Source organism: Vombatus ursinus, unplaced genomic scaffold (assembly GCF_900497805.2).
Source record: "Vombatus ursinus unplaced genomic scaffold, bare-nosed wombat genome assembly UNPS02009062.1, whole genome shotgun sequence".
In the NCBI taxonomy this organism is placed as follows: Eukaryota; Metazoa; Chordata; class Mammalia; order Diprotodontia; family Vombatidae; genus Vombatus; species Vombatus ursinus.
Genome location: NW_020948840.1, coordinates 13,920,038 through 13,937,204, shown reverse-complemented (window position 1 = coordinate 13,937,204; position 17,167 = coordinate 13,920,038). Strand labels below are relative to the sequence as shown.

General features: G+C 41.5%; 1 protein-coding gene across 1 annotated transcript in view; it reads right to left on the bottom strand.

The window, feature by feature from the left end:
- SRD5A2 (steroid 5 alpha-reductase 2) overlaps positions 1-9,476 on the bottom strand; it is a 61,621-nt gene extending 52,145 nt beyond the window's left edge. Inside the window, exon 1 of the mRNA XM_027850289.1 lies at positions 9,188-9,476. Within this exon, the coding sequence (XP_027706090.1) occupies positions 9,188-9,456 (269 nt within the window). The 5' untranslated portion in view covers positions 9,457-9,476. The remainder of the gene's footprint in view (positions 1-9,187) is intronic.
- Between the last annotated feature and the right edge of the window lie 7,691 nt (positions 9,477-17,167).

Here is a 17,167-nt window from a genome sequence, read left to right as displayed (position 1 = left end):
AATACAGGAGTGGTTTATCACAAAAACAAGGTGATCAACAGTGTCAAAGGCTGAAGGCCAATAAGGTTGAGGATTGTGAAAAGGTCACTAGATTTGGTAATTAAGAAGACACTGGTAATTTTGGAGAGAGCAATTTCAATTGAAAAATGAGGTCAGAAGCCAGACTTCAGAGTTAAGAAGAGAATGAAAGGAAAGGAATTGGAGGCACCATGACCTTCTCAAGGAGTTTAAAAACAAAAGGTCCCTTCAAAGACCACTGAGGATGGCTCAGCAATCATATCTGTTAGTTTTTCCCAATGTACTGGGATGTAGTTTGCTGAACTTGGTGCCTGGAATTATTGAAAGCCATCTTCGTGCTTTCTTACTTTTTCTTGACTCATCTAGGACTTCAACTCCCTATTAGCCGTTTTTATTTTATCGTTTCCAGGCCAAAGATAACTCTCTGGAGAAGAGAAAACAAAAAAATTAAGAGTTGAATAATTCTGTCATCTCTCCATTGGAACAAAGGGGAGCACTGTCAAAGAGACCACTTTAGATTTAGTGTGAGGAAAAACTTATTAACAATTAGAACTATTGAACAGTAAAGTGGGATACCTGGATAGGTTGAGGATTCCTTCTCCCTGGAGGTCTCCAAGCAGAGGTTGAGGGACCACTCATCCAGTATGTTTTAATGAAGAGTCTTTTTGTGTATAGGGTTGTACTAAATGGTAGCTGAGATCCCCTCCAACTCTCAAATTCTGTGAAAGTCTAAAGAGATAAAATTCATTATTAACTGGGATGCCAGGGGCCTCTGCATAGAGCAGAGGTATCAAACACCTGGCTTACAGGCCCAAGTGGCCAGCAACACTCCTTAGTGGCTGAATCAGATTAAAATGTAATTGTGAAATATTTAACAAAATAAATAAAAATACAATAAAATATAGCTAACATTATATTTAAACTGGGTTAATATGTTGCCTCTGAATGATTTATCCAACATCATACAGGTAGTATGGGCCAGACCTAACAGCATCCTTTTACTCTTTCCACTAAGGACAAGCTTTAAGTCTCAGCTCTGCCACTAGGTTTATGAGCTTAGAATGTCATAAAGATGTTAATCTTTAATCCTCAATCTCATCATCTATATAACGGGGATAGCAATACATATCCTTCATTACCTCAAAGGTAATGACTGTTCCAGGGTCACACAGCCAGTATGTGTCAGAAGGAAGGAAGACTTTAAACTCAAGCATTTCTAGCTTTGGGGCCAGCTCTTTAACTGTTTCAGCACAGCTGCCTCTCAAAGGGCTATTAAAAGGATTAAATAAGATTTTATGTAGATATAAATATGTGTATGTACATGTGCATATACATATCTGCATATATATATAGTATTTATAGATATAGACACAGACATAGATATAGATGAAAGTGCCAAAGTATAATACCAATACCACTCAGTGCTATGGATCATTGTTGTTGTGTTTGATGAGATGAGAGATTTCAGGAGAGAGAAAGTACTCCCAGCTGGAGGGATCCTGTAAAGCTTCAGGGGAGTAGCAGCACTGAGTTGGGCCCTGAAAGAATGTAGGGTGTCTCTATCTCTCTCCTCCTCCCTCTCAGCATTTATTAAGTGGGTGATATAATGAATGAGGGCAGCTAGGTGGTGTAGTGGATACAGTGCTGGGCCTGGATTCAGGAAGACTCATCTTCCTGAGTTCAAATCTGGAAAATCAAATACTTCCTAGCTGTGTGACCCTGGGCAAGTCACTTACCCCTGTTTGCTTCAGTTTCCTCATCTGTAAAATGAGCTAGAGAAGGAAATGGCAAACCACTCTTTGCCAAGAAAACCCCAAAAAGGATCATGAAGAGTCAGACACAACTGAAACAATTGCACAGATAGCAAATAGAAGCCAGGATCCCAGATAAACTAAGTTCAAGTTCCATCTCTGATATGTGCTAGCTGCCTGCTGTTAGAAAGATCAATTCATCTCTCAGTGATCTAGACCAGAGGTCTCAAACATGCAGCCCAGAGGCTGCAGATAAGCCTCAAAAGTTCCAAATGGTCTTGAACCAGATCAAAGTACAATTGGTGGGAAGTCCACATAGAGAATTAGAGGCAGCCCTCCCAGCCAAACTCTCCCAACATTCCCCTCCAAACGACTTTAAAATAACCCTTCAGATCAAATTTTGGAGTGGCAAAGTCAACGAAAGGTCAGAATCAGGCATTTTTCCAGTGTAAGACAACTTAGGAGGTCAGTGTGACAGGTCTGTAAATCTGGGGTGAGAGTCATCCCAGAGTGCAGCAGCAGCAGCAGCAGCAACAGCAGCGGTTATGGGCTTTGAAGGTTGTTGTGACATCAATGGCAACAGCACAAGAAGTCTTGGGAACTCTTAGCCCAGAGACAGCAAGGGGGTTGGACAGCTGGTCAGAAACAGATGACAGGGGTCCCTTTACTGGCACTGGGTGCAACTGGCTCTGATTGGCAACTCTATTGCCCATACACAGTTCTAGGTCTCAGTTTCAGCAGCAGAGAAGAGCATTGATGATTAATCACAAGGGGGCAGGGGTCCTGCTCCCAGTTCCAAGGAGGAGAGGTGCACTAGCACATGTAGCTGCAATAGAACAGGAGACCTGATCTCAGTGACAGCACCTCTCCCTGAATCGCACCACTTTGGAAGCACCAACAACTTGCAGATCACCAGGACTAGCTATGAAAACAGCAACACAAAAAAAGCCTGAAGCTACCTCCAAGTAAGCAGATATCAACTTCAACATAATGTACAAAGTGAAAAAATAGGCTGAAAAAAATGAACAAACAACAACAAAAATTAGAATTTGGTCATAAAAAGACTATGGTGGCAGGGAAGACCAAGACATAAACTCGGAAAAAAACAATATGAAAATAGCTATGAGTAAAACCCCAAAGAAAAACGCTCATTGAACCCAAGACCAGCAAGAATTCCTCCAGGAGTTGAAGAAAGAGATGAGTGGTAGAGAAAAAATTGGGAAAAGAAATGAGAGTGAGGCAAGAAAATTTTTAAAAAGAGAATTAAGAGTTTGGTAAAGGAGATACACAAAAAAAACTGAAGAAAATAATACCTTAAAAAACAGAATTGCCCAATGGTAGAAGAAGCACAAAAATTCACTAAAGAAAAGAACTCCTTAAAAAGCATAATTGTCCAAATGGAAAAAGAGATACAAAAGCTCACTGAAGAAAAGAATTCCTTAAAAATTAGAATTGGAACAAAAATTCGAATTGGGCAAGTGGAAGCTAATGACTCTATGAGATATCAAGAAACAACAAAACAAAGTCAAAAGAATAAAAAAAAATACAAGAAAATGTGAAATATCTCATTGGCAAAACAAGTTACCTGGAAAACAATTTGAGGAGAGATAATTTAAGAATTATTGGGGAGGATTCTGGGAGGATGGCAGAATAAGTCAGAAAATTCCAAGCTCTCCAGATTTCCCCCCCAACCAAGACAAAATTTGCCTCAGAGCAAATGTAGAGCAGTAAAAGTAAACAAGAGTTGGGGCAGAACATTGGTCCTCCTGGGACAACCAGAGAAGATCTGAAGAAAAATCCCAGGACTGAGGTTTGGTCCCTGTTTACACCTCCAGGCTAGTTCCACTGAAATAGCAAGCAGTGAGCCCTGGGGCTAGCTGGGTTGGGAAGTAGTCTCAGCCCTAGCCACAGGAATTTTCACCTCCTGAACAGTGTGGGGAATCAGGCATCTGAGCAGGGGAAAATTGAGGGAACCTCTGCTGATCAGGGATGCTAGACCTATCTGTGCTACTGAGACATGGTCTTGGGCAAGAAGGAACCAGCACATGCCCAGTGAGAGTAAAAGCAGTGGGGTAGATATGCCACTAGCCTAGGGCACTGAAAGGAGGGTGGAGTTCTTGGTTTTGGTTTCAGGCCAGAGAGGAAAACTGAAGGAGGATCTGAATTCAGAGACACTATCCCCCATGTCCCAAGACTAGAAGTGATTACAACAATAAGCCACTACAAATTAGGAGAGAGAGAGGGAGAGACAGAGACAGTGACAGGGAGCAGGCAAAGGAGAAAGAACTCAACCATAGAAAATTATTATGGGAATAGAGAAGGCCAGGGTTGGTCTTCAGAGGAGGATACTGAAATCTCTCCTACACCAAAGAGTAATGTCAAATGGTTACCTGCACAGAATGAATCTATGGAAGAACTTTAAAAAGATTTTAAAAATCAAATGAGAGAGACTGAGGGGGAAAAAATTAAAAGAAATAAGAACAATCCAAGAAAAATAAGAAGATTATAGAAAGAAAGTCAACCAACTGGAAAAGGAGATTCAGGATCTTAAGGAAGAAAACAACTCCTTGAAAATTAGGATTTGGTGCTAAGAAATAATAAAACAAAATATGAAGAATAAAAAAATAGAAGAAAATGTGAAGCATCTGACAAGAAAAACAACTGATCTGGAAAACACATCACAAAGAAAAAACATAAGAATATTCAGACTATCTGAAAATTACAATAAAAAAAGAATCTTGATACAATAATACAAGAAATAATTAAAGAAAATTGTCCTGAAGAATTAGAACAAAAGGAGAAAGTAAAAATAGAAAAAAATTCACCAATCACCACCTGAAAGAGATCCTATGAGGAAAACCTATTAGAATATTACAATCAAATTCTGAAACCCCCAGCTCAAGGAGAAAATATGTGCAATAAGAAAAAAAATCAATTCAAATATGGTGGTGCAACAATTAGAATCACACAAGACCTAACAGTGGTGATAATAAAAGAGTGCAGTTAAGGGGCAGCTAGGTGGCACAGTGGATAGAGCACCAGCCCTGAAGTCAGGAGGATCTGAGTTCAAATCTGGCCTCAGACCAAACACTTGACACTTACTAGCTGTGTGACCCTGGATAAGTCACTTAACCCCAATTGCCTAAGAAAATAAAATAAAATAAAAGACTGCAGTTCTTGGAATATGGAAGAGTAAAAGAACTGGGGTTACAGCCAAAAATATCATATCCAGCAAAGTTAAGCATAATCCTGACTGAAAAAAATGGACATTCAATGAATTGCCAGGCTTTCAGAATTTTGTTGCAAAAAAAACCCTACACTTAATAGAAAATTTGATATATAAGATCCAAGAAATATAAGGTACATATGAAAGAAAAATTACAAGGGACTCAATAAGGACAGTTTACTTTTTATAAGAGGAGATGTAAAACATATGTCTAAGATTGTTATTAGTAATAGAGTAGTTCAAAAGAAAGATTGGGGTAGACTCGAGTAAAGTAAAGTAAAACCATTTAGGAAAAGGTAAAAAGAGTAATTATCTTATACAAATGAGGTGTGAGAAGAAGAACTGACACAGAGGAATTAGATGGGGGAGGAGGGTGATAGTTCTGGAACCCTGCTCGTATCGAGAATGGGTTAAAGAAGGATATATATAAAATCATACTCATGTATAGACATACATTCATATGAATGTATGTCTATACATGAGTATGATTATATCTAAGTATATGTAAGTATATATGTTTACATGTATGTTTGTGTGAATATGTATATATGTATGTGTGTATATATATATACGCAGTGATTAACTGATACATTTTCTTTCTCCCAACTTTCCCTTTTATTATCTGTGTGATCTCGTTCAAAGTCACTTAACCTTTCTAGCTTCTGTTTCTTCATCTATGAAATGGGAATAATAACATCTGTAAGAACTACTTCATAGGATTGTGGTGAAACTCAAGTGAGTTCATATATGGTGCTCTTCCCAGCATCTAACACAGTACTGGATTGTTTTGTGAAGGCAAAGTAGACTATCTTTTACCTCAATTTTTTTTTTTGGCCAGGCAATGGGGTTACGTGACTTGCCCAGGGTCACACAGCTAACAAGTATTATGTGTCTGAAGCTGTATTTGAACTCAGGTCCTCCTGACTCCAGGGCTGGAACTCTATCCATAGAGCCACCTAGCCCTTTTTACCTTGATTCTTACCTAGTCTTTAACTACTGAGTAGGTATCACCTCAAATAAACTGAGACATGGAAAAGATCTTAGCTTAAAAAGGCTAAGGTCTCCCAGTGCATCCTGGACCATCACCAGTCATCCTGACCTATGTCTTGCCACTGAACTCTGATGACTCTGGAGGAGAAAGTGGGGCTGATGACTTCACAGCTCTTCCTCACTTAAGTCCAATTCACTTGCAAGTCAAGCCATCACCTTCCTCATGTCATTGGTCCTCTTTGGGAACAACAACATAGTGCTATACATAGTAGGCACCTAATAAGTGTTGATTCAATTAGATCATTTAATAACCTTTATGGTTCATTTTCTTAGGTTTCTTGAAAATTTGACAATATTTCTTTGGTCATTTAATTTCCTCTTCCCTAAAAAAGTCAAACCAGTGATTTGAAGTTACACTATTATCAAATGAATTCAATAAGCATTTATTAAGCACCTACTATGTGTCAGGCTCCTGGTTACAAAGATAAAAATGAGAACCACCCTCTCCATATTGATCTTTATTTACTTTAAGAGGAAAGATGTCCTTATAAATCTTTTTGGCATTAACAGACAAGAAAATACATTATCTATCGATATAAAAATATTTCTAGCACCATTATTCATAATAGGAAAAAACTAGAAATAAGCCATACGTCTAGTGATTGGACAAAGCTTTGACAAATTGTGACATAGGAACATGATTGAATAATATCATACCATACAAAGTGATTAATGTGAAGAAAAAATAAAATATGGTGAAACTTACATGGAGTCTTATAGAGTTAAGAAAGAATTTTTACAAGAAAATACACACTACTACTATGTAAATAATAATAGTAATAATAATAACCTTAATTAAATCTTTTTTTTAGAGACAATGGGTTTTATGTGACTTGCCTAGCTAGTGTCTGAGGCTTGATTTGAACTCAGGTCCTCTGGACTCCAGGGCTGGTGCTCTATCCACTGCACCACCTAGCTGCCCTCCATTAATTAAATCATATTAAAGCAGATCTTTCATCTCATGGAAACTTTCTCCAGTAATATCAGAATGCCATCTGAACTCAATAAAGGTAAAATTATTCATGTGTACCAAGGAAGAATAAAGACTAAGATCTTTGGGCTTAAATCCAAGGATCAAATTGAACCAAAGGACAAAGGCAATACTTAGAAATACATCAGTCTTCTTCAGGAAAAACCAATTGAACATAAGATTGACTATCATGGAGAAAGCTAAGGTTGTACATTTTAAGATACTAAATGACATGATCCTGGGAAAAAGACATTTAGAGCAATTAATACCTATGCAATACGAGTCTTGATATAATAATATGAAAAACAACAACAATAATAATGACTAGTGCTTATATAGAGCTTTAAAGCTTTCAAAGTACTTCATATGTTACCTCATTTGATCTTCTAACAGCCCTGGAAAGTAGGTGCTATTATTATCCCTATTTTACAGATGAGGAAACTGAGGTAGGTTAATTGATGGGGGGATGGGAAGGGGTCACATAGCTAATAAGTTTCTGAGGCACAATTTGAACTCATCTTCCTGACTCCAAGTCCAGCACTCTGCTCACTGTGTCATCTTGCTGCCCAGCTATTATACTTTTGGCACAGCTCTAGAAGTTATCTAAATAAAAATCTATAAAATACTAACAGAATAAAGAACCCATTACCCCAGGGTGATTTTAGAAACCTGAATGCCCCCTCGCCTTTCATAAGGAGAAAAGTGAAATAAATGATAGATGTTTTCAGAGAATGTGATAAACAGGTTAAAAGTTTATAGAATTACTTTGGGAACAAACAGATCTCACTCCACAAAGCAAGGGTAAAGCTGGACAACAGTTCTACGCTCCTAGATTGTTGACTATAACAGAAAGTGGTTTATTTCCAGATGGAGCCCATGAAATGCCAAAGATATGAGAGTGGAGACAAAAAGCTTTTCCACTCTGACATTCACATGAATTCAACCAACAATATATTGACTTAGAAGTGTTGGATCAACCTCTGAGATAAGACTTTAGTGGTATTGGCCCAAGATGGTTGTTGTCTGTTGGATGGCAGAAGACCAGGAGGAGAGGAAGGAGTGGGGTGGGTGGGAAGGCAATAGAACAGGGGATGTAGAATATCTACTGGGGAGAAAGTCTCCCTTCCTCTGGGACAGAGTCCCATTTACTTGTGCTAGTTGTGTGTGAACAAGAGTGTGGGACGATTTTAGCTTATCTGTGGACCTGGCTTGTGACAGCTCACTATTTCCCACTAATGGACACTAAAAAATAAGTCCAAAGGTACTACAGCCAGCAGTTCCTCTCCACCACTGAAACACTGTCCTGGTCCCTGGCCAGCCTTAATCTCTGGTCTGTATGTCTTTTCCCGTCTTATGTCCCGCCAAGTCTGAGTGCCTTTTGGTAGACTCCAGCTCACAATCTCTTAGGCTGGCAGATCCAAGAGTCTCTCTTAGCCATACACTCATCCACCCAAACTCTCTAAAAAAGACCGGTGAGGAAGGCTACGAGTGGGAAGAATGCCTCTGGCTGACTCTGAGCCATCATCAGGCAGTTTTCATTTCTATTAAAGCGTTAGCCAAACCCTCTCTGCCTCTCTTTCTCTCTGTCTCTCTATCTCTACCTCTCTCTCGCCCCCACTCTGTTCCTTTCTCTGTGTCTCTGTGTCTCTGTTTCTATCTCTCTGTCTCTGTCTCTGTCTCTCTCTGTCTCTCTGTCTCTGTCTCTCTTCTCCCCTCCCTTCCCCCCCCCCCCTCCCTCCCCCCCCCCCCCCCCCCCCCCCCCCCCAATCCATACAGCCTTCCTTCCAGCTTTGCCTCCGGCTGAGCTTCCAAGAGAGAAAAGTCCTAAGAAGAGGACTCCCGGTTCCTGTGCCTATCTCCTTCTGAGAAGCCAGGAGTGGGAAGGCGGGGCCAGACATTTCTGAGCCACTGGACTGCTTCTCCAGCCCTCTGGCCAGCCTGGCCAGGGCTGCTCCATTCTATCCTGGGATGCTTCAGCTCCATAGACCAACTGATAGCGCGCAAGTCTCCGGGAATGGAAAAGGACACCTCCTTGAGCTCCTCCGTCCCTCTTTGGCTACTTGCCATCCGGAACCGGGGAATCCCGAGTGCGAAGACGCAACCCAGGACCCTGGGGCTGCTTGAGGGAGGGTGAGGAAAGAGGTGGAAAAGCTAGGGGCAGGCAGTGGGTACCTGTGGAAGTAATGTCCGCAGAAGAGGCCAAGCAGTAAGGTCCCTGGCCGGCTGAAGAGCGGGCCCTGCCAGGCAAGCAGCCCAGCGGGCACCACGAAAGAGGGGAGCTCCTGGAGGAACCAGGCTATGCGGGCAGGCAACTGGGTAGCCAAGGGCAACAGGTGTTTGCCATATCGGCTGGGGCTGGAGCTCAGCAGGTTAAACAGCCCCAAGCCGACCAGCAGCGCGCTGCCGGCCAACACCGAGTTCAGTTGGCATACCGTGGGCATCTCGACGGTGCGCTTCTCACCACCACTCCGCGTGTGAAGAGCGCAGCCCCCAAAGGCCCATTTATAGGGACAGAGACACCTCCCCGTGTCCGCCCCTTCTGCCAGGTCCCCCGCCCCTCCATCTTACCCACACACACACCCCTCCCTCCCGCCCCCAGTCAGAGGCGTCGGGAGGGTATGGCAAATAGAGAGGTGGCCCTGGCCAGGACGTCACCCACCCTCCAGGCTGATGTCTTGGCTGAGCAGAAATTGTGGGAGGCAGCCCGAGGCGGGAGAAGAAAGTGAATCCACTCCCGGTGATTTTTTAAAACCCCGAGGCTCCAATCCAACAGTTTCGGCCACCGCCACTACAAAGAGAGAAGAGACTTCATCCCCTCTTCTCCCCGGTTGCCCTTCAGCGGCTTCTTTTCTCCTTAAAGACTGATCCTGTTCCTCGTAACCTCCGGCTGGGATGGAAAATGCGTGGGTGGTGATGCTGACGGTGAAGTCTGGTTTACCCGCCACCACCACCACTAGAACTCCCTAGGGACGCTCCTGTCCCCAGTCCTCCTGTCCTACCTTACCAAACATCCTCTCTTCTTCACTAGCGTCTCTTCTTAGAAAGGTACTACCAGAGGTGGCGTGGTACACGGGAGTGATCACTGGCTTTGGAGTCTGAGGACCTGGGTTCTTATCTGGCCTTTGTCACTTACTACCTGTGTGATTTAAGGCAAGTTACTTAAATGTCTCTGGGGCCTCAGATTTCTCATCTATAAAATAAAAGGATTCGACTACACAGACTCTAAGGTTCCTTTCAGCTCTTAATCTACCATCATATCATAGCTGCTTGGACATTCTGCCTCTCCATCATGCAGTCTCATTATTGAACTTATCCAGTTCCTATCTGTGTGGATGTCTGTCTCTCTCTGTCTTTGTCTCTCTCTCTTTCTCTGTGTGTGTGTCTCTTTCTCTGTCTCTCTGTGTCTATCTGTCTTTGTCTCTCTGTCTCTGTGTGTCTGTGTGTGTCTCTGTCTCTCTTTGTCTCTGTCTCTCTTTCTTTCTCCCTATTTCTCCCCTTCTCTCACTCATCCTCACTAGTGCTCCAACCTCTCCCACTCATTCCTCCATCTCTGACCACTCCTCTTCATCTTCATCTGTCTCCTTTCCCTCCATTCGTACTTCACTCATATTGTTAGCCTTTTCATTCATTTCTACCATGGCTGCAGGTCAGATCATTTTCCACTCTCCTCTACTAGACTCCCATTCTTCATTCTTCCCTTCTGCCCTAAACCCTTTAGTCTTTCCCCTTCTTACTTCTTGTTCTTCTCCTCCACCCGTCCTTCTTCACATCCTCAGTGTCCCCCACCTCTCCAAAAAACAGTCATTCAGTAGACAGAATGTTGTCTTAGGCCCTTAGGAGATGCAAATATATGGAAGACAGACAGTTCACAGGTCCCAGAAAAGGGCTCCTGCCCACTCCTATCCTTTCATACTTCTGCTACATCTCCCAATAAGTTCCCATGGAATTGGTAGTTAGCCCTGGGTCTGAAAAGTTAAGTCTGAGAGAACTCTCTGGAAGACACATTGCATAATTAAGCAGGCTGCACCTCACAAATGGCACAGGTGACTGCTAATGAAGTTGCTTTCCACTGGCTTCTTTCTCATCTTTCACAAACAGATAAAAACTATTTCTATTCCCATTCCTATAGTTCTTAGCCCAATCAACTTGTTCTTTCAAGGTGTTTCTGCCAATATCCTTTACTTCTCCTGTTCTCTTCCTCCTTGTTGCTTCCCTTTTTCCTTTTTTCTTCCTCTCCAGCTTTTTAGTCTCTTAATCCTGCTTAACATGACCTCTCTCAACCCTTCTTTCCACTTTCTTTTTTCACTCTAGATTTCCTCACTGTTTTCCCTCTGCCCCAAATCCCTCAACAAAATAAATCAAAATCACAGAATCTTGGGAAGAGAATCTGCTATGAAGATGATCTAAGTGAATCCCTTCATGCTGTAAATGTAAAAGATGAGGTCAAGAGGTGTTTCCCTTCCCAGTTTTAAGTTTAAGATCCTAGTCACCAATTGTCACACAGCTAGCTGGTGGCAGAGGCAGGACAAAAGTCCATCCCTGCCTGCTCTCTCCCACTTCACCCCTCAAAAATCCCAGATTCTTACCACTTTTTTTCATTGTTTTTGCTTTTAGCTTCCTCTTTAAGCCCAACATACCTTATTTCTTTCTTCCCATTTTCCTCAGTCCCTTCTGCTTCCTCTACCTCTTACCCCAACTTGCAATGTTTCTTCCCCCTCTCATGAGTTCTACACCAGAAAATTACTGCCAACCTCTGCCTTAGCCCTCAGAGTAGCTGTAGGAGTTAAGATGGTGTTGGAGGCTTCCCAATGAAGAAGACACACAGACCACTGACAGTTAATAGAAAGGCAGTTTTATCGCACGCATCCATAGGGCATAAGACACTCAGCAGCTCTCTTGGGGGTAGTGGAAGAAGCCCTAGTCAGTAGCACTTAGCATCCTCACTGGCCACTGCTTTTTGCCCTCATATGTGTGTTAGGTTCTGGCAGCTCACCAATGGCAGGAGATAGCTTTCTCACTCTGTAGCACTTTAAAGTTTGCAAAGCACTTGACATACTTTATTTCATTCAATCCTCACAACAACCCTGGGAGGTGAGTACTATTGTCATAGAAAGCTACTTGAGGAAAAACCCATAACGGATAACAAAGTGTTGTCCAATGACAAAATGAAGGTTAGTAAGCTGGACTCTTCATATCCTTGCCATAACCCCCTTGTACCATCTCATTTGTTCACCTGTTTACCCTCTTTCTACCTCTCCTCCAGTTAGCTGTAGCTTTTGGACCTGCCCAGTCTTTAAATGGATCAGAAGAAGGCAAACCTGAATAACCATGGCAGTGAAGAGTGCTTTCCTGCAAGAGCTCATTGGGTAGAAGGAATAGAACAACCTGTCCCAGTATGTACCAATAAGTTCCTGAACATGGCCCCTCAGGGGTATTAGGGACTAGAATAGAATCTCCCTGCCCCTTAAGACCTGTAAGTCCTGTTCTGGTTCCAGTTTCTGTTTCTACAAGGCTGAAATCTTGTCAACAGCAATGAATAAACTCAAGTCAAGGACCCTATGTCCTCTCATGCCCATTGCAGATTTACTTTTCATCCCAAAGTTCATTGTGCCTTAACAATGCATATGTTGGATAGAGGAAGCCTCTATTAGACCCAGGCTTTTCATTTATTGTCATTATCACTGTTATCTCATTCTTCTCATCTTTGTAATGGGATTCATACAGAAATAGCCTGAAGACGACACTATCCTTTTATTCCTTCTTATCTTATGTTCTGTGGACTGTTGTGTAGGTCTGTTCCTCAACTTATTCCCCTATAATCTTCATTTCTTCTGCTATGATAATAAAAATAATAATGCTATATTAACAGAATAAGGGGTCCATCGCTCTAGGGTAGCATAACTACTTTTTAAAAGTAGCTTACACCTCCTCACCAAAAAGAAGGAAGATAGACCTTCTTACAGCACATGATAAAGAAGTCCAAAAAGCACAGAAATATTTGGAATAAGCAGATATTACTTCACCAATCAATAGTCAAGAATGAAAACAGGTATGCACTATTGAATTTGTCAAATGTAGCTAAAAAATGGTTTCTTCAGAATGGAGGCTATGGCATGGCTAAGATACAAGATGGAAATCAAAAGGCCCTTCATGGGCAACAGCTACATGAAACCAGCCAAAGAGAGGTCAACAAATAAGTGTCAAACAAATGACTCAGAATCAAATGACTCTACAAAGTTGACTTGTTTAAAGAAATGGAGTGGTTTATGATGGTAATTCAGGACCGGGCCATCATGACCAGAAATGACAGGAAGGGTTATAGTTAATGAACCACTTAATGATCAATGTAGATAGAGAAAGGAAACTGTGCAACACATGACTGTAGGCTGTAAAAATTTAGCACCTACCAAATACCTAGCAAGATATGACCTATTGGTAAGAGTCACGTACATCAGAAGCTCACAATCTTTTGCTATCATCACCATTGTCACCTCATCCTCAGTGGTATCTTCTTTGTGCACGAAAGCTCCCAGCTCCTGTAGAAGTGGGCTTTTGTCATCAATATCCTATTTACCTCTGGATGAAGCCTATGCCATGGCTTAGATCCAAGATGGACTCAAAAGGACTGTCAGACAACAAATTCCCATACTACAAATATAGACCTCAAAATATTTTGTGAATTCAATTAAAAAATTCTACTAGAGCCAGAGCATTATCACAGACCAACGTGTACAGTCTTTCTGATCTTGAAAAACTTAAGAATAGAATTTTAAAACCTGCTCCCATACCAAATAGGGCACCTTGCTGGCACAGTGTGTAGAGTGCTGGGCCTGGAGCCTCCTCTTCCTGAGTTCAAATCCAGCCTCAGACACTTACTAGCTGTGTGACCCTAGGCAAGTCCCTTAACCCTGTTTGCCTCAGTTTCTTCATCTGTAAAATGAGCTGGAGAAGCAAATGACAAACTACTCCAATATCTTTGCCGAGAAAACTCCAAATGGGGTCAGTCACAAAGAGTCAGACATTACTGAAAAACAACTGAACAAGACAGATGAAGAAGCTGAAGCTCAGAGAAATTAAGTGGCATGATTTGAACTCCCATCTCCACAAAATCAAGCTCTGTTTCACTTCACTTTTGAGTGATCAATCTCCTACTGCCAAGTTTTCCCCACCTGCTCTGATTCAAGGTTCAAAGCTAGAGAGATCATAACATTCTGAAAAATCATCTAATCTAGAGATGTCAAACACCACAGCCTATGACTCCTACTTCGATTAAAATGTAATTGGGGGGGAAATCAACTAAATAAATAAAAACACAATAGGATATAGTGTTATTGTGTGGTTTTCTAAGTGAATATGTTCCCACAAGGAACCCTTATATATTTAGAGGACCCATTTCTTTTCAACTTTCACACCACTGAATCCAATCCTCTCATTTCACAGTTGATAAAAACTAAGGTCAACAAAATTAACTGATGTGCCCAAAGTTACAGAGTCAGGATTTCTAAGAAAGGTCTTCAATCTAATTGACTTCAAATCTAATGCCCCTTCCATATTCTACAATTAAAGATTAGACTTAAATACCAGCAAAATAATTCAGTGCTGGAGGCAATATTCAAAGCCAGGGCTCTCCTGACTCCAAGTCCAACAGTCTTTGTTTTAATTATATTATTCCCACCATTATATTCTGTCATTCATTCTGATTTTTTTCTTTTTCTCCACTTCTTTTCCCCCCGATCAGCTAGTCTAGATATTTGATTCTTCTTGAGTCAACATTTTGGAGAAAAGTTGCACTGGCATTTATGGCATTTAATATAAAAGTCACTTGAAGGTTTGTCATATCACAGAGGGATTAGATTTAGTATATGTAGATCCAAAAAGGCAGAATCAGGAACAGTGGTGATACATTGGGAGTTGTGGTGTGGAGAAAGTACAGAGAAATAGATTTTTAATTCAATATCATAAAGAATCTTCTAGCTATAAGAGCTATCCAACAAAGAAATAGTCTGTCTAGTGAGAAGGTGAGCCCCCTATCATTAGCTGGAGGCGATTATGCAGCAATTGGCTGAGCTCCAAACATTTTATTAAGTGCCCAACTATGTGCCCAACTATAGCCCAGAGAACTATACCAGGCACCACTGGTGTCTTCTCCTTGAGTTTCTCTTTCCCTCATCTCCATGATGTCCCCAGATCTCATCTTGACAATTATGTCTCCACAATATCTTGCGAATTTGTCCCCTTCTCTCCACTCACAGTCTCTACCCAAGTCCATGATCTCATCTCCTCTCATCTGGACTATTGCTTGGAGTCTCCTAATTAGTGTTCTTCCTCCCAGTCTTCTCTCCAGTGCGTTCTTGACACGGATGCCCATTTGATATTCCTGAAGCACAGACCTAACTTGGTCAATGCCCTGCTTAGAAACCATCAGTGATTCTCTGATATCTCAAGGACAAAAGACAAACTTCTCAGTCTGCCATTTAAAGCCCTCCACAGTCAGGCTCCTGCCTATCTCTCCAGACTTATTGCGTATTACTTGCTTTTACTTGCTTTCTTGTTTTGGGTGACTAAGGGTTCTAGAGTGGAGCTGGGGTAGCTACAGAGGCAGAGGGAAATGCCAGCGAGCTAGCTGTCTCTGGCGCAAGACCCCCTAATGCCTTTTGCCCAAAGGCCCCCTAATGTATGGAATGTTCTCCTCATCACCCCTCCTTCTCTGGATCCCTAGCTTCTTCCAAAGCATAGCTCAGGTGGCGCCTACTACATAAGACCTTTCCAAGTGTCCTCAGCTGTTAGTGTTCTCTCTCTCTCTCTCTTGAAATTACTTTACATAACTTTCTACATGCTTCATTTTTATTCACTATGAATATATACTGTTTCTTTGCAATAAAATGTAAGCTTCACAAAGGAAATGACTATTAGTGCTTGACTCTCTATCTCCTGCGCCTAGCACAGTACCTTGTGCAGAAGAGGTACTTAATGTGTTTTGAACCAAATAACTATTTTAAAAGTTAAATGGAACAGAAATTTATTTACCCATCTTCTCCTCTCTTGCACCTCCTATTTCTATGTCTCTTCCTCGTTTTCCTTTTCCCTTCTTTCCTTATTTTTCTCAAAATTTCAAGGTAATGTTTGTAAAGTGCTTGGTGCTAATCGTTTGACAAATGAGGATTCCCTTCCCTCTCCTTCTCTTTCTCCAACAATTCATCAAGCACCTCGTAGTTGTCCAACATGATACTACACACTTGGGAAGCAAAAAAAAATATTTACTTTAAGTACAAGGAATGGCTCTTACCCTTCTGTAAAGAGCTGTTCTTCCAGAAAATCCAAACTAACACACATGAAACAGTTAACAATAAATAGGTGATTAAGTGCCAGGCAAAATGAGTGGTACAGACTGTGGGCAGTATCAAGTGCTCAGTTAGAATGTGAAAAGATTTGTTGTTGTTGTTGTTATTGCTTTTTTTTTTCTTTTGTTAAAGCTCCATGGGAAAGCAAACTAGAGGCATGTGGACATGGAGTATTTTACAGTCTGGTGTGAGCCAGATTCTAAGGTACCTGTGGGAGTTCGGAGAGAGAGGAAACAATGAGGGCTAGAGTTGATGGAAAAGGCTTTAGAAGGGAGATGGTATAGGAGAAAGAAAAAGGGAGAAAAGGGCTGAGGAGATTGGAGGCCTGGGCTAATGTTTTTTTTATTTTGGTGTGATTGTGTACACGGAATGCTTAATTTTGTGATTAAAGGCTCCAAGACAAAAATGAAGATAGTACATCCCCATACAGAGAATTATCTGGAACTACCCACCACCCCATACTATGTCTGTCCTGTGCACTGGCCATAATGCTAAGCAAAGATTGGGGGTGGGGCAAGACAGTAAGAATAGTGCCAAAAACCATGGCTAATGGCTGAGTGTAATGGAGGATGTCCCATTCTTCTTCCTTTTCTCTTCTTTTATATGACTTTATTCTCTTGGTCTCTTACATAATTTTCAACATCTCCTTCTCTATTAGAAAGCATTTCCCTCTGCCTCTGTACCTACCCCAGCTCCACTCTAGAATCCTTAGCCACCCAAAACAAGGAAAGTGATATTTCCAGTTTACCCTAACCCTGCAAAAAAAAAAAAATCCTGCCTGGGAGCACGAGAGGTGATGACAGAGTAGGAG